This window comes from Diabrotica undecimpunctata, chromosome 9 (assembly GCF_040954645.1).
Source record: "Diabrotica undecimpunctata isolate CICGRU chromosome 9, icDiaUnde3, whole genome shotgun sequence".
Lineage (NCBI taxonomy): Eukaryota > Metazoa > Arthropoda > Insecta > Coleoptera > Chrysomelidae > Diabrotica > Diabrotica undecimpunctata.
Genome location: NC_092811.1, coordinates 118,220,902 through 118,246,265, shown reverse-complemented (window position 1 = coordinate 118,246,265; position 25,364 = coordinate 118,220,902). Strand labels below are relative to the sequence as shown.

General features: G+C 32.5%; 1 protein-coding gene across 3 annotated transcripts in view; it reads left to right on the top strand.

The window, feature by feature from the left end:
- The window catches only part of ClC-c (chloride channel protein 3), a 71,248-nt gene that overhangs the window by 31,564 nt on the left and 14,320 nt on the right, over window positions 1–25,364 (top strand). For all 3 annotated transcript variants that reach the window (XM_072544676.1, XM_072544677.1, XM_072544678.1), the window contains 8 exons: window positions 4,193–4,219; window positions 8,050–8,140; window positions 9,566–9,815; window positions 11,875–12,036; window positions 13,646–13,793; window positions 13,901–14,040; window positions 19,559–19,741; window positions 23,382–23,596. In XM_072544676.1, coding sequence (XP_072400777.1) covers window positions 4,193–4,219; window positions 8,050–8,140; window positions 9,566–9,815; window positions 11,875–12,036; window positions 13,646–13,793; window positions 13,901–14,040; window positions 19,559–19,741; window positions 23,382–23,596 — 1,216 coding nt within the window. The remainder of the gene's footprint in view (window positions 1–4,192; window positions 4,220–8,049; window positions 8,141–9,565; window positions 9,816–11,874; window positions 12,037–13,645; window positions 13,794–13,900; window positions 14,041–19,558; window positions 19,742–23,381; window positions 23,597–25,364) is intronic.

Sequence of the window (25,364 nt, the reverse complement as noted above, 5' to 3'; positions counted from 1 at the left end):
CCAAGAAAACAAGTAAAGCTCGTGATACACCTACTATAGAAGTAATCAGGTCACATAGGCTAGCGGACAAGGAGACAGCAAACAAGTTTGAAAACTACGTTAAAAACTACCTAACAGAGCACGCTGAACATGACTGTGATTTAGACCAAAATTTTCACATACTGAAAGAAGCATTCCTAAACGGTGGTAAACAAGCATGCGGAATACCAAGAAATAACAGAAGCAAAAAGTGTACAAACTGGTGGAACAATGAAATAAAAGCAGAAGTGAAGTCCAAGAAGATAGCTTGGAAAAATTATTTAAGGAACGGAACCGCAGACAACTCCAAATATACAAACTGCAAAGAATCAAAGTCAAAGATATGGTACTAGCAGCGAAACGGAAAAGTTGGGAAGAATTCGGAAATAAGATGGAAGAAGACTACCACTCTAAAGAAAAGTTATTTTTTAAAACCCTGAAGAATTTAAGAACCGAAAAGGCTCAACAAACACCAAAGCAAATAAGGGACAAAGAAGGACACTTACTGCACGACAATGACCACATCCTAGATAGATGGAAGCAATATTTCGAGTATCTACTGAATATCCAAAACGATGTAGACATTATCACAGAAGAACCAGAAGAGGTAGAGCAAGAAAACCAAAATCAAGACGAAATAACTATAGCAGAAACAAAAGAAATCATACAACAGCTTAAGAAAGGTAAGGCGGCTGGATTTGATAAAATCACAGCAAAAATGCTTAAAAACATGGGCGACAAGAGCATTGAACTGCTAACAAAAGTATGTAATAGGGCATGGAGAGTCATAGAGAGTCAATAGAGCCAAATACCAAAAGATTGGGAAGTGGGAGTTATTCTACCCATTTTCAAAAAGGGAGATGGACGCGAATGTAGTAACTATAGAGGAATAACACTACTGAGCATCCCATACAAAGTATATGAGAGAATACTAGAAAAACGTCTTTTACAAGAAGTTGATTCTAAAATGGAACAATCAGAGTTAATTTAGAAAAGGCAGAAGGGTCTGCGTAGCGCAAGCGGTAGGATGTTTGCCTCGCATGCCGGTGGTCCGGAGTTCGAATCCTACCGCCGGCAAGAACAACTAGACATTTTTAAAAATGTCTATAGGCCCCAGGTCGACTCAGCCTGAATCAAATGAGTACCTTGGGTAAAACCAGGGGTAATAATAGGCGGTTGAAGCGTAGCACTGGCCATGTTACCTTCCTTGTAAACCGTAGCCCTAGATATAGCAGACTACCCTGCTATACTCCCAAAGCCGCGAAGCGGTATAAAACGGGAGACTATTATTATTAGGCAGAAGTATCCAAGATCACATTTTTATTATCAAGAAACTAATACAAAACGCATGGAACTCAGGCACTGAGTTATACCAAGCCTTTATAGACTTAGAAAAGGCATTTGATAGTACTCCAAGGAAGGTAATTGACATATGTTTAAAAAAGAAAGGTGTGAAAATCAAACTCAAGCAAGTCATTATGAGTATATATAGACATACAAGGAACAGAATCAGAACCGATAATATGGAATCCGAAGAGTTCATAGTAAATGAGGGTCTACGTCAAGGAGGAGTCCTATGCCCCATACTGTTTAACATTGTCTTGGATGACATAATTAAAGAAACTAGAGCAGAAACATTGAAATTATATGCCGAACATAGAAATCTAGAAGCAGTGTGGATCTCAGAGTGTGCATACGCAGACGATCTAGCGATATTTGGGATAAATGAAGAAGCACTCAATCGAAATTTACAAGTATGGAACGCTGCACTAATTAAACAAAATTTGAGGATCAATAATGAGAAGAGAAAAGTAATGGTATGTGGAAAAAATAGAAAACAAACGAAGATAACACTTAACGGAAATACACTTGAACAAGTCGATACTTACAAATACTTGGGAGTACAAATAGAGAACAGAGGAACTGAAGAAACTGAAATAAGTTCCAGAATAGAAAGTGCTGCTCGGATGTACCACGCAATTAAAAGTACGTTTTTGTCGAAAAAAGAAGTATCCCAAAAAGCTAAAGTGACCATATACAAGACGGTGTTTGTGCCGATTTTAACTTTTGGTAGTGAAAGTTGGACGCTTACTGATAAATTAAAATCGAAAATACAGAGTATAGAAATGAAGTTTCTTAGAAGAATAATGGGTATAACCAGGTTAGACAGGATTGGAAATGAGGCAGTCAGAGAACATCTTAAGGTCCAACCACTTATTAAGAAAATTGAAGAGGCCCAACTGAGATGGTATGGACACATGGTTAGAATGAATCAAGAAAGACCAGTTAAAAAAGTATGGGAAGCCAGAAGACAAACCAAGAGACCAAGGGGCAGGCCAATAGGCCAATGAAGACATGGGATGATAATGTAACCTCAATCCTAGAGACACGAAGAATCAGAAAAGAACAAGGAAGAAACCAAGCAAAGAATAAGAAGCAATGGAGAAAAATTGTACATTCAACTAACTAAAGACATTACACCCGACACCTTAGGTTTAGGATTATATATATATATATATATATATATATATATATATATATATATATATATATATATATATATATATATATATATATATATAGATAGATATGTTTTTTGAAGTTATAATTCTATACGCGCGCTCCACGTTGGAAATTTGTATGGGAGCGAATCTGGGAAATCATTACATATGTAAGATAATGAGTAAGAGAGAGACAGAAGATATATTTTCTCTCTCTTCCTCTCTCGAATATAAAAATGTTCCTTTTGTATATATAATTTAATATTATATATATTATATAAAGATATATATACATATAATATTATACATATAATAAAATATTTATTAATATTATTATTTATGTGATATGTTTTGTATTATTTATTAAATGTTCATAAGTATATTAGTCTTTTGTATTTCAAAATAATAATCTCAATAAATCACTGTATGTTCCAGAACTGTCAATTTTGAAATATCTTTGTGTCATGTCCTCGGTAGTATAGTAGTCAGTATCCCCGCCTGTCACGCGGGAGATCAGGGTTCGATTCCCAGTCGGGGAGGACTTTTTTATTAATATTATTACATTATTGTCATTTTTAAATACTTATGGATATTGCATTTTAATTTGTATTGTATTATTATATGGAATTATGTTGCACTGTATTGTAGTGTATTTTTTTTATGTATATTATTGTCATTTTTAAATACTTATGAATATTGCAGTTTAATTTGTATTGTATTATTATATTAATAACAAAATAAACAATGAATTTTACTGCAGAGTATGTGTAAAAAAATTTTGCATTCAACTCCTTTCATACATATGTATATGAAAATAAAAATATACATTTTCATCAAAATATTGATTTAATCCTTCATTGTTAGTAAGTTGTTATTAATTCTGTTTCTCTTTCTGCTATATCTTACCTATAGAATTACATGTAATCATTGTGCAGATTGACTCCCAAATAAATTTGTAACGGCGAATGCGTGTATAGAAGTGTAACTTCCACCGGCATCGGCAGTCCCACTGGACTGCCACACACGTTTTTTTTATATAAAGGAATGTCGCCGTCTTCGCAAACGGTTTTACGATTGTATTTTATTATCAATGCACATCGACTTCTTGGGTTTCCAATTGAGAGATGTAATGATACACTTTCGAAAAGTTTTCTTTTCATAGATACTCTTCCCTTCTTAGATAAACGTCATACAACAGCTATTTTTTGTCCTTCAGGAATCATTTCTTCTGAAAAGAGCAGACAAAACCCGGGAATACCACCCACGAGATGGACCGACGACATAAAGAGGATATGTACCAATTGGTTTGCAACAATGCAATATAGATCTGAATGGAAGTTTTTAGAAGAGACTTGGGCTATATGAATTAACTGTTATTAGAGTTTGACTGAAGAAATGCTTCACACTGTATATCTGTATAATAATTTTTGTTAAGAAGTTCAGTTAATACAAATATCTTTTCGTGTTTTTCATGAAAATATTTAACCTCCATTCCATTTTCAGTAATTATTAATAATAACGCTTTATATCACGATTACTCGTTATATCTAATGATACTTCTGACTATAATGAGGCGATTATAGCTCATATTAGCACTACAAACAGTGTTTAGCTATGTTTTAACGATTGCCTATCTATTCCATTTAAAAATAAAATATTTTTTATATTTTCAGACTCTGTGGCATACGCAGGATCACATGGTAAGTGTAGTTTGACATTTCAAAACTAGTTTCGCGTTGTTTGTTCAGTGTTGGGGTCACTGTTACAGATTATAATATTCATGTGACAATTGGTATTCATTAATGAGAAAAATACGTAAATATTTTTTGATTTGGTTAATTTATCTGCTAGCAAATATAACGAAAATCTTAACTATAATAGAAGTGTTTTCATTCTTTTCATTCCTTTTATTGCATTGTTAAGGTTTCCAATTTACCATTTCTAGTGGGAATAAGCTTAAGGTTAAATTTGCTTTTTTGTTAAATTTTTGAAAAAAATTATATACGTTGAGAACCAGAAGCTTGCATGTGCAGTGCCACAACTTTCTAAGTACATCTTAACAGCAATCTAAAGTAGTTATAGGAAAAGTAGATTGTACTTTGTTTTGTTTTGTTTATCAATTAAGTTTTAAGAAAACTGGTGTGGTTAAAATAATATTTTTGTAATTACTTTTTTTAATAACTATTTTATTCATACAGAACCAGAAGGTTCTATGTATAGTGCTAGAAGGTTCTAAGTACGTTTTTACATTATTTTGATATGCTCAATTTTTAATGAAAAAATCAATTTTATCTTAACATTGTTAATGAGTCATGTAAAGAAATGTCTAAGATTTATTTTGCAACATTTATTTCAAGTAAACCTCAATATACTATGATAGGGGATGTTCTAAACTTCAAATTTGATCTCCTCTAACATTTCTGATTTGTGACTTAGAACCCTCTGGTTTTCAGGTCACGATTTATCATTGAAAACAGATTGGAAATGGATGTAAAAAAAAAATCATTGGTGCCAAATCAGGGTAGAATAACGAAAGACTTACACATTTTACATACCTACTCAAAATTTACTTGTTTGGGCCGAACTGTCAGAACTCTAATTTTGGTTAGAATTATCCGTCTTTGGTTGTTCATTTTTATCGGTTTTGGCATAAAAACTTCTGGTATACCATTCAGAATCGACAGTTTGACGTTGTTCTAATGATATGTTTCCAATTTTTACGAAGAAGCCGCCCGAATCTGTTTCGAAAACAGCTTAATTTTGTGGAAATTGGCTTGTTTTGGCATATTTATCTTTGTTTTTTTCACAGATGCACAGATATCCGTGTTGAAAACATGTCAGCCTTGTATATTATTCACAATAAGTTGTAGAATACTTTGTGGTTATGTAGGAAAGATAGAAATAGCTGATTAATTAATTAAAGTTATAAATAATGAAATGAAATATATGATTGTGAATAAGAATAATAATTGGCATAAATCATAAATTATTACTAGTTTAAAAGAAATGCGTTTTTGAATGTTGTAATAGAAACTCGCCGTGTGAGTCGCGCAGTAATCAGGTCTTCTATGTCGCGGCGGGAAGAAATAAATTCGACTTTTACTTAATTGTAGGTGCTTTCACCACAAAGTTGTGTTTACTTCTGCCCTCTCGCGGTGGTGCGATTCTACTTAAACAGGCTAATCGTGTGAAATTTACAAAAGTTTGTTCGCACCCCTCTTGCGATATGCAATAAATTATATGTCTCAATATGTTAATCCTTTAAAACCACTTATCTCGAGCATTTCGGGATAATTAAGGATTTTAACATAGACGTGTAGGCAATTGTAGACAATATATAGTCAATATATAGGGTAATATAGTCAATTTTAACGTGAAAAATTTAAAGATATGAAATTAGAGATTAAATAAGGTCATAATTACGAGCCCCCTCCTATATCAGTTGGTCCAACGTTAGATTGATAAGAATATTAAATTTTAGAAAACAAAAATAAAATTGCAGCGTAAATTTAAGAAGTTTTGATGCATCGAACAACATTGTTGAATTTCCTAATTATAGAAAATATTTTATAAGGTAATGAAAACTATTTATTAAACAGAATAATAATAAATTTAAAAAAACACATAGAATATTGTAATATTAACAAAAAAAAATGTGAAAGTTCACCACTGAGTTACATTCCCTTTATTTTTAATGACATCCACAATTCTTCGAGGCCTAGTTTTACCAAGTTCTGACCAAATTTTAATGTAAACGAATCCCATATTTCTTGCAATTTTTCCTTCAATTCATTAACGGACCTGGCAGGATGTTTTCTCAAAGATTTTTTTCATTTCGCGCTTTCGAAAGGAAAGCTTAATTTTTCCTGCGAATGACGTGACTCCTACTATCTCTAACCGCACACTTCAAATATGGACTCATCACTCCATTGTATTGAATCCCATTGTGACTGATTCCAATCTTCTTTATGCTCTTTTGACCATCTTAGTCTATTTTTCTTTTGTTGTAACGTTGAAAGTGGCTTTTCCTTAGCCTAAAATAAAATGAAATTTATAAAAAACAATTCGTACTAATTTTTTCAACTATAAAACTTACTTTGTACCAAAAGTAAGTACCAAATCCTAATTTGTGGGACTCTCGGTGACATCTTGATCTAGAAACGTGTCTTCGAATAACGTCACTTCATAAAACGCTTAACTTCATATAATTTGTCGATTTTTCACTATAATACCTCTTAATGCCCTTCGATCTGCTTCGGGTATTTTACTTTTTCGTACATTTCTAGGTTTTGTGACGACTGAAGCTGTAGTTTTGTATCTTCTGACTATATTTCTTACACTATAGCGCGACAATTGCAACATATTCGCGATTTCCGAATTGGATTTACTAGAATTAAAAAATCTAATAATGATTGAACAAATTTTCTCATCGATAACTTTACCTCGACAATCAATACACGGCAAAAAGCTTTACTACAAAGTACATTTGACATTAACTGACAATATTATTGTTTTGATGTCATTTTTCCATAGCTACCTCTAGATTTAACGTAGTTATGAAAAAATCAACGTATGTTGACATAAGTGTATGCATAGCCAGGGTTTAGTGAAATTTTTTTTTATTGTTTAAAATAAATAGAAAACCATAAGGGTAATGTTTTTAATAAATATTAATAAAAATGCCATATTAATAAATATTTGAACTTATAAAAATATGCAGAGTATAATTTGTTTATGGTATAGTATTTATAAAGTCAGTTGAAACATTTCACTCCGACGAGATTTATAAGGGCAGTTCAATATTACATTTACCGGTAATCAAGATAAAGTATAAATAACACGCGTCAATGTTTCAAACGTATTTGAACAATCCCCGTACTTCGTAGGAAAGAGATAGAGAAAGAGAGAATGAAAGATACATCCCATCAAATAAATATTGGACATTGATATGTTATTCAAAATCACCAATATTTAACAGGCTATTTAGAGGTTCGCTTCCAGCCGCTGGCGATGGTGTACAGATAAGAAACGCTGTTGAATCATGCCAGTGCTGTACAGCTAAAATGTTAATTATTTTTACGAAGTGTAATATCTGTTTTAAATCATTATACTGTCAATATGGCCTATTGCCATTATATATAAATTATTTTTGTTGCTAAATATGACATGTTAAAAACTTTTTTATACACTTATGTAAATTACGACAGTTTTAAGTAAATTAAAATTGTCCTTATTCTATTCTTCATTAATCTATATTTGAATATAAAAATAAATGATGCGCTCATGTTTGGTAATATGATATTATTCTTTTAATGTTTGTCGGCTACCAGTTTTTTGGGTGTTTCAACTGACTTTATAAATACTATAATAGACTTAAACTGCCAACTGATATTGGAAGGGGCTCGTATTTTAAAAATATTAAGAATAATAAAACAAATATTTACGGAAGTACTTATTAATACTTTTTCCAAACCTTTTACTATCAATTATTTGTTTGTTTCACCCCTAATTGTACTCGAAATATTTTTAGAATCAGCTGATATTCCCGGAATTGGACAGTATGAAGATTTTCACACAATCGATTGGCAACGGGATATTGCAAGAGATCGTATGAGACATAGGTGAGTAGGAAAAAGAAAACTCAAAAAAGATAAACAATTAGAATAACTTTCAAACTAATTGATGGATCGATATGTAATTTTAAGCTTTTATTAATCATCACAAGACACATCTTTTGTCGCAATGACACAATTATCAGTTGGTTTTAGCGAGACTTATAAACAATAATTAATGATTTTGCCAAATTTTGTTGTTTTTCGATTCAACCAATTAATTTTACTTCTATAGTACGCTATTTTCAAGCTTTGCAATTTTTTAAAATATACAATTCTGATGGCATAGGTATCTTACAATGGTACTAACAATGACGAAATCTTTGCAGAAAACATATAGCAAAGAATGTAGACGCATATAGAAGGACAGTTCAAATGGACGATTTGGTTACGGTTATTATACTTATCATGAAATATATAGTTAGGGGGAAGTGGGAAAGGAACTCGAACGGAGCTATTTGACAACGGAGAGAAGGACTTTCTATATAAAGTGTTTTTGTTCAATATAATCATAAATTAAACTGATTAAATATGTGCAGAAATATTAAAGAAAGAAACTTATTGGCAATTACGTATATACAGTATACATGCAAGAGAAATATCGCTTTCAAAATGGATTATTTGCCATAAAGATAAATTCTTAGACTATAATTTTTGTTTTGTTGTTAGTTTTTATGTTTTTTTTTTGTTTTTTTATTAATACTGTCACATATTTCTGACAAAAGGGTATTAGTAATATTAGTAAAAGAAAAAATAATAACTTTTTAAAATATTAGTGACAAAAAAGCAATTCTGTGTATATAACTTAAAATATAAAGCAGTCAAATACAAGCATTAAAAAATTGAAAAATTGAGAAATAATTCTTTGGTGTATGTGCTAAAAATTGTTTTTTGATCGAAACACCTTACAATTTTTTGAGCTTTTTCTCCTGGTGATCGACTTATCGACTTAATTAATTTTATTTATAGTTTATAAGAAGATAGTTTTAATTATATTATTTGTAGTATTGTACATATTTAAATTAAAAATTTGAATCATATTTTTTCTAAACAGATTCATTTATTAAAAGTTAATATATTATTTTCTTCAAAAAATTTTATAAAACTCAAAAATTGAATGCGACCACGCGGCATCTACATATAAAAATATCTTAAGTTGCATTTGTTGCCCCACTCTTTCTTATTTTAGAAGCAGTAATAACGCTGACATGACCGCTCCCTAGTGGTACAAATAAGGAACTAATCATGATCAACTTCTCATTGTTTTGTGTATAACCTTTGCCAACCCTAAAAAATGACAGTGAAAGATCCTTCTATATGCGCCTATGAACTTTCCTGAACTAATTGGTTATTTTTTAATTTGACTCTTCATCCGCAGCTTCAGCTCGTATTCTTTTAAGATATCAGTTAATACTGTACGCATTTTATTTTTAGGTATATAGTTAAAAAGAAACAAGACTCACTATGGAATCTCTTAGAGGGCGCTCACGACGCGTGGTCGGGTTGGCTGTGTGTATTACTAGTAGGTTTATTCACCGGAGCAGTCGCTGGCGTTATAGACATCGGAGCCAGTTGGATGACCGATTTAAAATTCGGCATATGTCCTCAGGCCTTCTGGTTGAACCAAGTCCAATGCTGTTGGTCGTCAAACGAGACTAGTTTCGAAGCCGAGAATTGTTCCCAGGTAAGTCGGAGTTGGTTGAAACGCTCGATGTGTCGTAGAATTACGTCTTAGGCCTTTTTGGTAAATGTCATTTTTAACGAGTTTGCCAAAAATCGCTGTTTTTTTTTTTAAATTTTAGTCAGAATAGGCGAAATTTTAATGATTGTGTATACTCATCTTAAAAGCTTAATTGATGATATACCAAGCTGCCCAAAATGTGTTCTTTATTGTAAATAATAACGTTAGAGAGCCCTACTGAATCTTGCCGAACTAATGCAACTTATACAATTTGTACCGAATTGAGTGTGTAAGGGCTCTTTGGAGTTGGTATTTATTGGAGCTTTGTAGAACATAATTAATATTAAACTGTAATATTTAATGCATTTACTAGAGGGCGTTGTATTCAAATCCACGAATTGTTCTACTGTTTGATAGCAATAAATTTATTCTTTTCTGGTTTTAATTAATAATGCTGATAAATTGTACAAACTCAAATAAAATAACAGTGTACAAATGTCTTTAATTAACTATAAGAGTTTTACACAAGACAGATATTTATTTATTTAATAGGTGTTGGTTGAACATTTTGTGACGAAATAAGCTAAATGCAAATTCATCAATTATTAGGATAGTGTATGTGTGTAAATTATTATATTTATTTCCTCTCTCCAGCGCGCTGGATTGTTTAATGTCGTGGTTGGACCGCGTCGAATCGTACTGAGGTGTCGGGCTATACAAAATCATGGTACAATGAACACAAGGTATGATACATAATGTTCCAAAATTGGTTCGCGTCGCGCATGACGTAGTCAAGACCGCTTCTTCACGCAACATTTGAATGTAGTTGTATAGCTGTAATAATGGGTTCGAGCGGTCTTGACTACGTTACACTCCTGGGTCAGCTGTCAAATGCCATGCGCAATATCATACCTTGTATTCATTGTACCATGATACAAAATTGTGTATTAATCTTGGCGGTGGCTATACGAATACTGCCTGTTGCTGTGCACAAGCCGAATATATTTCGAAAGTATTTCGTTAAGAATATAAGGGCGGTGTCTAGACGTATTAGGTACGTAATGTAAAGACATGCACATTACTTAAACTAAATATAAAAGAAAATAATAATAAGAAATAATAAGAAAAAATATGCGTGTAGAGGGACAAATATCTCCTGATTTTTTTATCTATTTTCGAAAATAAGATGGTAGTCATTAAATTTATGAATGAAAGTGATGAAAATGGTGTATTTCACTATTACAGTGTGCAGCATGGCGTATTTCTTTATTCTTATACGCCTTTCATGTTGTTTTACCTCATTTATAAGATTGTGCTGTGTTCAGTATTTGAAATAAATAACTTTTTCATGTATTTGAAAATGAAAATGTCTTCAAATCACGCAAGATTCTAATTTGCGGCAATTTTTATTGTCAAAGTGTTCCGTCAACGAAAAATAATGATATCGTGACAGAAAAAACAAGTTCTTTGCGTTGTCGAACAATATTTTAAAAAGCAATGAATGTTTGTTAACTACAATTCTCCATTTTATTATAAATTGTAGAAATGTATATAATAATAGAAACAAATCAATTTTACTACAAATAAAGAACTTAATATAAATGTACAGGAAGTTCGGAAAGTACTTGAAAACCTGAAGAACAGAAAAGCAGCAGGTAAAGACGGGATACCAAACGAATTACTGAAATATTGTGGAGCAGCAATGACAGAACACTTAACAACATTAATTGATAAGAATGGTTAAGGTACAAAAATTGGTTTATTAAAATATAATTAACCCTATTAAAATAATAACAATAATAATCGTATTCAAGGAACTCAGTTTTATCACAATCAATACAGAAAGTGCTGCATGGTACTTATCACAGTTTAACAAAGGAAAATCAACACATTTGACATTTGTAACACTATTTGACAATATATATGGTCATATCTCCGTAGATTCGGTAATCGTGCTATTAGAGTGTACAAGTATGTAAGGCTTAGAATTGTTATTTTATTTAATTAACAATAACATTAGTATATATTTAATTATAATATTTTTATGTCTTGTTTATTTTAGTGGCAGACATGGTCGGAAATATTGGGTCAAAGCAGAGACGGAGCAGGAGCTTATATCATTTCTTATTTATTTTATATACTATGGGCCCTCCTATTTGCTTCTTTATCAGCTTCCTTAGTGCGCATGTTCGCACCTTACGCATGCGGCTCTGGTATTCCAGAGGTAAGTAATTTAACAATCCATAGATATTCAACAACAAATTAATAATAAACTCGAATATCGAAGTAAAAAACTTCCGTTGTAAGTGGTATATTTAATTAAAAAATTAAATTAAAAAATCCAAACCGATTACAATAAAGTTCAGAACGTTTTCGAACTAATCAGTCCATTTTCAGTGAGCTTTTGGAGTACTGGCGTAACTAACCGCAAACCCAAACAGTGGTTGGGTTTACATTGAAGAAAACATACTTGAAAGTATTAAATTATACGGCAATATGCCGATGTAATTGGATTACTAACCGGGAACCATAAGTGCTTACTCGAAATAAAATATTTGTACATCTGAACTTTTAAAGTTTGGAGTTTGGGAGTTTGCCAACTCTCCGAGTATAATTGAAATATGATGATGAAGTAGAAAAACTATTCGTTAATCGGTAGAACATTAAAATCTCTAAAAAACAACCAAATCACAACTATAATGTGAAAATATGACTAAGGCAACAGTAATGCGATGGCTGACAGGTTATAAGGTTGAAGATTTGAGATGTTATTCGAATCACCAGAGAGAAAACAAAAACTCCAGAGAGAAAAATAAACCAACCAACAGAGGATAGTTCGTAGCTCTAATTAGTCGACAAACACTGCAAATCGCTGCACTCTGTGGGCCACAGGGGGCAAGGACCAACGGAACAACATGACCATTTATATACATATCCTACAAAAAAAAAATTAACAAAAAACTAATAAAAACCCCACGAAAGCCAACAAAAAAACAAAAAACGTTCTATTACCCAGGACTCACACATTAAGAGCATTAGGCTGATAGTTGTTTCCCTATCGCGCATTAGAGTGCTATAGGGGGAAAGGGATGGTCTGGAGCCTAGGAGCGGAGTGGAGTAACTTGTGTTTTACTCGAGTTAATACACCTCGCTACCTTGCTTGCTTGCAGATGTTATTCGAAAGTTTATGAAACAAACTAATGTTCGAATATATAAGTGGAAGAACCCGAATGAAAACCTTATACAGAATAGGATTTAAAATACGTGAATCAAAACTTTATACCGAACGCAACAAAAAATGCTACAGTATAAAACAGAACAAGTCTTACTAGAGTGATCTCAAACCTCTAGGAGATTGGAATAGGCATAGTTTTTAGGAGCTTTGTTGGATGTCAGTTATCGATTGAAATAAAAATAAAAAATAAAGTTAGATACCTTAAGTTTTGTGTCTGTCTGTTCGAGAATTAAGGTAGTCACAATTGAAGCAGATACGTGTGTGTCACAAGAGACGAGATATAATTGGCAAAATATATCAGTGGGAGACTTCAATTTTAACAGTCACACAATTTAAATATTTGGGAGTAATAATAACGCATGCAAGAATGAATTAAATCTAGAATCATCGCAGGCAACAAATGCATGCTTTTATTGCAGACTGAAGACAATTAAATGTTTTCTGTAATCTCCTATTTCATAGTTTCTTTGAATGAATGAATATATGAATTAGTATATAGGGAGAAAATATGTTGCATTTACAATAAAAATATTTTAAATACTCGAATTATTTTTTTGTATGCTCGAACCAAATCTTAATGCATCCTTTTCTGTTTTAGATAAAAACTATTCTAAGTGGATTTATCATAAGAGGCTACCTTGGAAAATGGACTCTTATCATTAAATGCGTCGGTTTGATACTGTCAGTATCTGCTGGTCTCAGTTTAGGAAAAGAGGGACCCATGGTGCACATAGCATGCGCAATTGGTAAGTACTCAATACGTGCTTCATTTTCTTTATGAATTTATATTGAGACGGAATTATGAAGGATTCCCGTCTGTTTTTATGTAGTGGCTAAGGTTGTACCATTGTAGGTAACATTCTCTCGTATCTTTTTCCAAAGTATGGAAGGAATGAAGCGAAGAAGAGAGAAATCTTGTCAGCTTCTGCGGCGGCCGGTGTGTCCGTAGCCTTTGGTGCTCCAATTGGAGGAGTCTTGTTCAGTTTGGAAGAGGTAAATACTATCTATATTTAAATATATATTTTATTTGTTTATTATTTAATTTATTAATATACAAGATGACCCAAATTACAAAAATAGTTATTTAACCAACAAGTGTATTAATAAGGGCTATTAACAATTGAGATATTTTAACGCGTGAGCGAAGCGAGCGCGTTAATGTTCGAGATTGTTAATCGCCATTTTAATTCACGAGTTCGTTACAAAACTTTTCCGTCGACCGTACTTTTCAGAAATAAAGATATCTTAGTTTAAATATTTATTTACTAACAATAAACAACAATTTTTTCAGCTTTCATTGACTTTATTCAAAGTTTCCTTAGTGGTAGTTTTATTATTTCCTTAGAAATTAAAGGAAGATATTGATAAATGATTATCTGCTGTATAGCATTTTGACAAATTTATATTTAAGTCTTCTTGGACATCTGTAAATTGTGTGATAGAAGAAGTTAAATTCTGGTGCAGTTAAATTAAACTCTTCGTCAATATCCATCCTTTGATTTTTCGAATACACAGAATTTTAAACAATAAAGTAAATAATGACATACAATGACAGATAGTACTAACAGCGACTACTTCATTTTAAATTAATTTTTTAGTAGTAATATAAATAGGTATATGTTTGGTTGCCTACACCACAGGTCACTGCCAATCACAGAGCGCTTAATTAATTTATGCAAGCAGTGTATGTTGTGTTGCCTATAATAAAATCGTTCATTAATAGAAAATCATTCATTAATAGGGGTCATTAATCAATGATTTTGAGGGTGTTAAAATTGATCATAAATAGACGGTCGACGGAAAAATATGTTAACATACAGTGTAAAAATCAATCTCTCCAGTTCCAATGTAGTAGAATGAACTTGGTATTGTGGAGACCATACAATAGATGCATATTCCACTCTAGATACGACCAAAGCATAATAAACTGTTCTTAAAGCAAAAACAGATAGTCTCAGATAGTTGCGAATGATAAAGCCTAAAGATTTTAATGGATTTACTGTTACATTATTTATATGTTGTACAAAACTGTTCATCAAATGTGACTTAAATACTTAACTGGTCCAAATCTTCTTGAAGAAAAAAAGTTATATCATCATTTGAATCTTCGGATTTAAATAATTTCAAATCATCTGCAAACGTCAGGAAATCGCAGGTTTTAAAACATTCTGATAAATCGTTTACAAACATATTAAATATTAAATATGAACCGTGAGCTCCTTGGGCTACTCCTGATGTCACATGAATTATATCTGAATTATAACAACCTATTCTCACTTGTCGTGTGCGGTCTCTTAAAAAGTTGCTAAACCATTGTAAGAATTGATGACTGAAGCCAAAGGCATTTAATATTTATAATAGAATGTTATGAGCTACTCTGTCAAATGCCTTGGAGAAGTCAGTGTAAATATTATCCATCTGACTTTTATTCTCCTACGCGTTTAATATTTTTTGTTCAAAGAGTACTAAATTTGTTACCGTTGATTTATTCTGAGAAAATTCATGTTGATTGTGTATTAGGCGCTCTCAACAATAAAATTTTAATTGATCGTACAATAGTCTATCGAAAAGTTTTGGAATAGAGGATTGTTTACACACGCTTCGATAATTTTTGTCTTGTTTATTACCTCATTTAAAAATTGGGCAGATATAAGACTGCTTCAATGTGCCAATAATCGCAATTTTCAAAGTTATTGCAACGCTATAGATTTTAACACCAATCAGATCATTATGGGACACGTTATTACAGTGCTTCTCAAACTTTTTTAGTTGCGGCACCCTTGTATGGCTAAAAATATTTATATTTATATAGGCACACCAACAATGAAACTGTTTTGATGATGTTTTCATTATATCTTTTATAATTATGGGAATCTTTGTAAGTTTGACCCTCAAATCCCTTGATGCTTAAAGTTTGCTTCTGTTGCTTCTGGACTTGTTTTTAACGTAAGCATACGCGTAAGACTCACGGAGATAAGTCGATGTGAAACACACAAGTTTTTTCACTGCAACCTTGCCAACAACATTATTTTCTGAATACACCTGCATCCAGAACTCTTCTTGGCTTCCTTCACGGTATTTGAGTTTTAAAATGCGATCTTCGCTGATCTCAAGTAGATTTTGAAAAACTTCATTTGTCATTCCGACAGGTTTATTTTTTGGGTCGCACGAAAACATCCAGCTATACAAGTCATCTGAGTTAATGTCAAGAAAATAGTTTATTTCTTTCTCAATACTTTCTTTCAAACCTTGCAAATGAGCAATAACAATTTCAAATAAGTTCGTTTGATGATTGATTTCATTTGTTATAACAAATTTCTGTAATGGATAGAAATTTGTGAGGTTCCTCTTTTCAACGCATGCTTTGAAAAATGTAATTTTTTTACGCAAGGCTTTGCTTTTATCTAATTGTGCTCCTCCTTTGCCTTAAAGCGAGGTGCTGGTTTTATTTATTATTTCGAAGATGTCTGAAAGGTATTCCAATTGACATCTTTTAATTCTTGGATGAAAGACTCCTCTGTAAATGTGATAATCAGTGGACCTTTAAGTTCAAATAGTCTCCCTAAAATTGATCCAGTCTATAGACACCGGACCTCTGTGGAGCAAAATATTGAAGTGATCCAAACCCATATCTTCATCGGTGAGCATTCAATGGCCGCTACCTCAGTAATCTACGATTTGCAGATGACAGAATCCTGATAGCTACTGACCTACAAGAAATGTAAACCATGCTTTTAGAACTACATACCGAATCTTCTAAAATAGGACTGAAAATGAATTTAAACAAAACAAAAGTCATGCACTCCGAAGACACCGTGACAATAATAAACGATAAAGTTATAGAAAAAGTTGAAGAATATATATACTTAGGACAAAAAATAATACTAAATAGGGAAATTCAAACTGAAGAAATAAAAAGAAGAAGAAAGTTAGCTTGGGCAGCATTCGGTAAACTGAACTATATACTCAGAAATCAACAAATTCAATTACATCTTAGATCTAAAGTTTTTGATGCATTCATTATTCCGATATTAACTTATGCGGCACAAACATGGACAATCACAAAAAAGAATATGAATATACTTAGAGTCACTCAACACGCGATGGAAAGAGCCATTCTAGGTATATCACTTAAGGACAAGAAAACAAACACATGGATAAGACAGAAAACCAAAGTCACCGATGTGGTGCAAAAATCATTAAAGTTGAAATGGGAATACGCTGGACATGTAGCTAGGAGCGATCTAAACAAATGGCACAGATCAATTTTAACCTGGAGACCATACCAACACAAAAGACTCAGAGGCACACCTCCTATGAGATGGACAGATGATCTGAAAAGGACTGCCGGGAAAAATTGGCTACAAGTAGCGTACAATAAAAAACAATGGAAAGGAAGACTTGAAGAGGCTTATGTTCAGATGTGGATGTGAATGGCTAGACGAAGAAGAAGAAGAGCATTAAAAGGCGTGCTTGAAGCAGACGGCTCTTCATATGATTAATTATTTTCACAGAACCATCCGATACGTCTTTCAAATCTTGCGGCATCTTTTTAGTTGCCAAAGAATGGCGATGTAAGATACAATGACTGCTGGAGGCATTTTCTGCTACTACCTTCATTCTAGACACCGCCCCTCTAATTTTACCAACCATTGCAGCCGTTCCATCACTGCAAATATCCACACATTTACTCCACTCTATATCATTTTTTCTTATATACTCGTGGATAGCCTTGAAAATTTCTTTACCAGTGGCATAACTTTTAAGCTCTTCACACATAAGGAGTTCTTCTATTTTCATCTAGAAAGGAAACACAAGCAGAAACACAAGCAGAACAGCAGCTGTAAACTGAAAATTCACAAGTTTTTAATCCATTTATAAGCTCTCTCTACAAAGTTTGAAATAGTGTGAATTCTCTAGCTTATAGTGCTGTTTGACATCTGCACATTATCAATCTTCTAGGTCATATCTGGACCTAACATGCATTGTACGACATCCTTCACGCAAGGTTTAATGAGTTCCTCGGCAATGGTATGGGGTTTTCCAGCTTTTGCGATGTGCAAACCAACAATAAATGATGCTTCAGTGGCGTTTTCGTTTTCATTTTTGCAGACTCTTTCCGTCATGCATGACCCTGCCTGAAGAGATGAAGCACGACGTTTGGAGGTCTCTTCGGCCTTATCGGCTAAACCAGGATGATTACTTTCCAAATGTCTTTTTAATTTAGATGGAACCAAGCACCCATTAGCAAGAATTTTGTGACAATTAACGCTTAACCTTCTGGTGCCTGTTCGTTGTCAACTTGAATAAAGCCATGTAACGTGAGATAGCTATGATAATTTTTTTTCCACGAATTTATTTTTGGTAAGGAACCTCCTTTCCACAAATTGAGCCACCCCATCCAAGTTGTTCCAAGAACAATTTGGATGGGGTGGACTCGAATGGGTCTCGTAGACATTTGCATCTTCTCCATCTCTGCCAGTTGTCACTGAATCAGTTGATTCAGATTTTTCAGTGACTTCACTACATTTCCTTTTCAAAGACCCAGATTTCAGCCAATTTTCCATTATTCTGTAATGAAAAAAATGTCCCAAATAAAAGAGAGCAAAACATTGCCAACAATGAAAGGTATTTTCCAACCGTAATAGTGCAAGACATATTTTATGGCAAAAATAGCAACAAAAGTACAGAATATTATACATATTAATTCCAATGAATATAATTACTTACGTCGTCACTTTTCTTCTACAGTTATATCTAAAACTTCCACTTTGAAATCTAACCCTATTTTTTAAAAACTGACTTAACGGCTGCAATCAACATTGTCAAGAAAATTCTCATTCAGTTTGCATGGTCATACCCTTCGTACACTGCATCAGATGTCTGAAAGACGCTGTAGGTCACATTCTTCGAGGTAACCAGTATCGTATTTTACAGCTAGTAATAAAGAGCAAGATAGAAGGATGAAGAGGTGTTGGTAGAAAACAAGCAACGTCAGGGAGATCAGAAAACTCACATAAAGAAGATCTTGTAGTGTAAGATGGATGCGATTTTGTGTCTCGTGGTATGTTCATTTGTGGCTAAGGCTGACGAGATTTGCTTATTCCTTAGACTTAGTTTGTGTTCTTCTAATCGGGCAAAGATTCGTCGGTTGGTTTGTCCTATGTATTTTTGGTAACAAGTTCCACAGGATGTGCTGTAGATGTCTGAATTTTCTCAAGGAAAAATGTGCTTTGCATTTCTTAGCGTTAATCCTCTTATTTGTAGTAGTGTGTACCCAGTTGTGATATTATATTTACCTAGGACACTTCCATATATCACTGGTTCTCTTGATATATCCTAGGAATGCTTTTGACTTATTTCTTGTAGTCTTATTGCTTTTGTTCTGACATTTTGTTATAAAAAGAAATTTTTTTCGTTCATTAACTAACAAATAACAATTTATTTGTTTTTGGTATCAAAGCAGTAGTTGTTTTCTGTTTTCGGGAACGATAATATTGATTTTTTTTAGGTGAGCTACTATTTTCCCTTGAAGACGCTTTGGAGATCGTTTTTCTGCGCGTTGATAGCAGCTTTCATTCTGAGATCGATTAATCCTTTCGGAAACGAGCATTCCGTCCTATTTTACGTGGAATACAACAAGCCTTGGATATTTTTCGAGTTGATTCCGTTTATAGGACTTGGAATTATTGGGGTAAGTCGAAAAAAACCAATTATTATTTATAAACTGTTAAAATATAATTAATACATTTAGGGATTGGTGCATTTTATTGATTTTTAGCAATTTATTTGAAAGTAAAAAAAATATTGTTTAACCCATTAGTGCCAAGATTAATAAATGATTAATTTTGTATTATTTTTTGCAATATTATTAATGGACTGTGTTTAAATAATAAAAAACTTCATAAAATATTTTTTCTGAGATATTAAGTTTTGCGTCAAAGCCACGCACGCTAGCACTTACACTACCTAGTTTTTATTGAAAATAATAAACCAAAAATTAAAGCATTTGGGATACAGTAAAGTAGGCAATAAAACAAAAATACAGATTTATTCATAAAAAAATGTAATTCGGTGTGATTACTTATAAAAATTTACACTATCGAGAGTGAAACAGTATAAAACAAGAAGTGTATAGTTCAATATCACATTTTAAACACATTGTTCTAACGATAGATTTGCATGTTTTAGACGCACATCTTCTCTTTTTCCCATCTGGAATGTACTGTATGAAATGATTGATGGTGTCAAAACGAATGTCATCCGATACTCGGCTATCGACAGATGCTGTCAAGGAAGCAGACGGTCTTCCGCTTCCTTTGCAAAGTACACTATACTTCGCTAAATATGTGCTTACAATCTCTCTTTTAAAATTTAATTGCGATACATTTTCTCTGCCAGTTTTATTATACCATATCCAACTATTTTGTAATGCAACATCGAGCATCCATGTAAAAATTGGCCAATACCATCTTTTACCACGAATACTGATCCGGTAGCAACTTACATTCTGATACATTTGATCAGTTCCTCCCATAAATGTGTTATACTTGGCGATCAATTTTGGTCTAGAAACAAGTATGTTTCGTTTGAGTTTCTTAGAAAATCTTCTTAGCTGACCTACTTCTTGAGTGCCACAGGATGACGAAATCATTGTTACTACTGCATTATCCATCAACTGGACATAATTGTCCACCATTTCGTTCAACAGCTGTTTCAAAATAACCTCGATCTTTTTTCATAAACTCATTTTTAGAAGTTAACGGACATCCTCTGGGAACTCGGTTTTCGCGAATGGTTCCTATGGCGTTATAACCACGAAATTTTAAAAATGAAAATAAATCCGTTCCAGAAAACAAATTATTCGTATAAATATTGTATCTAGCAGCTTTTACAAATAGTTTTTCATAGTCATTATTTGATTTTGGATTTTTTCCTTGGTATAAATCAAAGTTAACTAAATACCCATTTTTTGTGTTGACCCACACCACATTTTGTATCCAAATCCAATTGGCTTTTCTCTAATAAACTGCTTGTAGCTATGTCTGCCAAAGTATTTTATCATACTTTCATCGTAAGATAAATGTTCTTCTGGTACAAAATTTTCAACCCTAATTTTTTTGACGTGACAACGTCTTAAATTAGGTTGTGGCTCGGAGTCACTAATGAAAAAGTGTAACGCCCTCTCACGTCTGTTACGATGAGTCACCGAACGAGAGAGAGGCCCGCCGGACCGGCGAATGCCTTGCGTCTCTCTCCCACTCAAACATGATCGGTCCGCTGCGCGCGCAGCACTAGAGAATTAGGCGCGTTGAATCGGTGCGTGCTTGTGTCTCTGTCTTTCTCGAGCGTTCTTGGCGTTGGAAAACCGAGAAAGCGTCATAATACAAGTTCACACGTGTGGTTAAAGTATCGTCAGCTGTGTCTGTAATGAAAATGTGGAGTGCTTAGATTCGTCATTTACAACAACTACAACAATAAAGGTAAATAATTGTACACTAATATTTCATTATCGTAAACTATGATTGATTGATTAATTGTTAGATTGACACAAAAGTTGAGAAACTGAACAATAAATAGAAATTAGTTAAGTTTAAGTTTACATGTACAATGTTTTAGTAAACAAAATATATTTCTATAGTTAAAATTTGTGCAATTCGTATTTTCATTCAATTCCTTGTTCCTATTGTGCAATTTAATAATATTCATATCAATAAATATTCTACCGAGAAAAAGACGTTGTCACGTAAAATCTTCGCCCGTAAAACCGACTTTACAGGCAACCGATTTTTTAAGCATGTCCATAAGAGGTCGTATTTTACAGGCCTTGTAATTTTTGTTGATTTTGGTATTATCTGAACAGTGCAAAAACCGACAAATCTGTAAAAATCGATCTCTTCGCATGGCCTTGGATACTACATAATTTTTCATATCGTCATTATAATCCCAATAATGCCGCTTGGATGGTAATTGATTATACCCACTTATATATAAAATAGTAATAAACAAACGGATCTCCTTACCTGTTATCTTGGGATCGGAACAATTTAAAAACAATGCATAGCGACGACTTTCGTTGGATAAATGCATCATTTACAAAAATTGTTCAAATATTTTCGTTGGAGACATTTGTTCATATTTAGAATAGTCGGGTTTTTGGAAAAGCCGATGCACGTTTTTTATCAAAGTCTGCTCCATTCAGCTATTGATGTTGATTTCGAGGCTCAAGAAGTCTCTGTAAAATCCAATTTTTTGCCACTTCAGATTCAACAATATGGCAGGAATGTCTTCATTCTGTATAGAATCTTCGTTCAAACCAATTCTTTCATTGTTTGGTAGTAGTATTTCTGCGCCGGCACGTAATTGACGGGATGAAAGGTTATCTACCAGCCTAAATATGGTAAGGTATTAACATTACATTACTAATGCCATAAATTTTTATTATAAAAGATTTGATTACTATATCACTACATACCCTCCTTCATCTTTATCTCCTGAATCGTCGTCAGTGTCTACATTTGTATCTGGAGGTTCTACAAAAATATCCCCATCTAGTTCATCATTATAAATTATATCAAGGGCTTGAGCAAGCGAAAAACCTCGTCTAGAACAAAACTGATAAAATTTAAAATATAGGTAGTACAAACGCCTAGCGTTGTTTTAAGGCAACGGCTGAGTTACAACAGGTACTGACAAGTAGTTATTTATCAATTCATATCAATAATTTAAAATATGTTTTGTTAGAAGTACAATCAACACAAATTTAACATATATAAATAATAAGTTTCATTTATATCGAAATTATGTTACTTACTCAAATCGAATGTCCATTATTTTCAAGTTCTAATATTATACAATACTTTAAATGCACCAAACTAATAAACAGTTATTAACAAATAAATACGCATCAGTGAGTGTGGGCGATTATGGTTGATGGAATTGACAAGGTCACACCTCTTTTATGGTTGTTTTATGACTTCAAGCTCCTCCCAAATACAGGCATGTTTGTTGTTGCTTTAAAGCGACGCATGGCGCTAATGGGTTAATAAAGATTTGCAATACTAAAAACCAGTTTTTCACCAAAGTTTATTTTACGAAATACAGCCTTATATATATAAAAACTTAAAAATAAAACAGACGTACTTTACAAATGTAAACTTTTTTGATTTAATAGTAGACACTTTCATCTACCTATTCCCAAATTTTCATCCGTGATTTATTTTTTTTTGGTCATAATGTTTATTGATCGAGCTACTACGTAAGCGATCATACGTTATTTCATTTTTATTACTTATAACTATTTGACTAATTGGTTGTTTATTGTTCTTTTTTAGGGCGTTATAGCTACTATTTTCATAAAAGCGAACTTGTATTGGTGTAAATATAGGAAATCTTCGAAATTGGGCCAATACCCAGTCACCGAAGTGCTCGTAGTTACTGTAATCACTGCTATTATCGCCTATCCAAATCCATACACACGAATGAACACCAGCCAACTTATTTTTCTTTTATTTAGCCAATGTGGAATTGCGAATTCTGATGATTTATGGTAAGTTTTTGTAATTTATAGTAATGCTTTTGTTTAAGGTACTATTACAGATAGAAGACTCAAAAATGCATATTTTTAACAAACAAAAAAAATTCTCAGCTCTTTATTAGATACGAACATGTTTTTTTTTTAATATTGTATTTTCCTCTTGTTTCGCGAGGACTTTTTTCAAAAGTTGAGATTTCTTCGTATGCCCTTCCATTTCTTGTTTAAGTAATTTATATTCATCCAATTGAAAGCCCCATTTTTTCCTCCAAATTTTTTCCGAACCATCCTCCAAATTGACATATGTTTTCCAGAGCAAATCATCTTTAACATAATCTCTTATAGGTATTCTTGGAGGCATTTCTTGGATCAATATTTGTAATATTTTCTTTTATATTGGTTATAAATAGATTTATACACAACTATGATAAAAAGACGAATTTGACAAATTTGACAAACAATGCTATAATATAATATCATAATATTATTGTATGTTTGAGTTAAACAAAAAAAAACTTTTTTAGTTCCCATGAATAATTCGCTTTCTAAAGGGCGCTTTAGTTAACGTCTCAACAAAAGGTGTCCAATGGCGGACATCTTTCTGAGAATTGGTACATCTTAAATAAAAAATTCCAACGGGATTACTTAAATAAAGCGCCCTTTCAAGGAAATCAACTACTTTTAGTCGAAAATTAAAATAAAAAAAAAAAACAAAATGGCGGACATTTGAAGAAAAAGTTAAAAAGAATTAATTTTGTTTACCAATTTTTGCATGCCAAAAAATTTTTTTTCTCTTTCTTTAGCGCCCTTCTTTTAGTTCATGGGAACTAAAAATATTTTTATTGTTTAATTAAAAGATAAAAAATAATGTTTAAAAATCATGTTTCATGTTGGTATGGATCTGAGAAAATTTATTTTGAAAATATGCGTTTATTTAGCTTTCTAATCGGTAGTAGTAGGTACCTTAAGAAATATTTGCAATATATGCAAACATAGTTGGGTCTTGTCAGAATATATATTTGTGTTTTTCATCTTTTGATTAACAAAACATATCTAAAGACGTAATATAAAAACCAGTATGTTTGTATGACGCCTCTGGTAAAATAGATCAGGCTTTTGTGACGCCATTAGTAGAATTTGTCCAATAAAATAGTCCACAGTGATGTTACACCTACGGTATACAATGAAGGTAACATGCATAGTGCTACAGTTTTATTCTTTTCATTATTTGGTTAAATGTATTCCTGTTCGTTGTCATAGCCAGGGTTTTGTCAGTTTTTCTTCAAAAGAAAGTGTCTTTCTTTTCCCATCCCCATTCCTCTCTGCCTACTATGGTCTTTATAAAACCTAATGTAACTGTTTTCCCTGGTTTCTTTACATTTTTCAGTTATGTCTTTTCTTATTTCTCTTTCTTTGGCTGTTAAATCATTTTTTATGAATTTCTCCCTTTATCTTTTTCAGATGACCCTTTTTTGCATAATTCTATTTTTTCTACATGTTCTCTTATTTGTAGCAAACAAGTTTTCTGCCCTAGTTTTATCGCTCTTTCTACATTTACTTCGTCGTTTAGATATGTTCTTATAAAATTTGACATATATTCTTTTATTTTCTCTTCATTTGTATCGATATTTAATCAAGTTAATACAATATTGTTTTTTTTATTCTTTTTCAAGCCTTTGCAATGTATTTTCTACCTCATTTGGAGGTTGCTTCGTATTTTCTAATTCCTCTTTTATCATTTTCTCTGAATTTTTATTATCCATTTTATATCCTCTATTTTTTC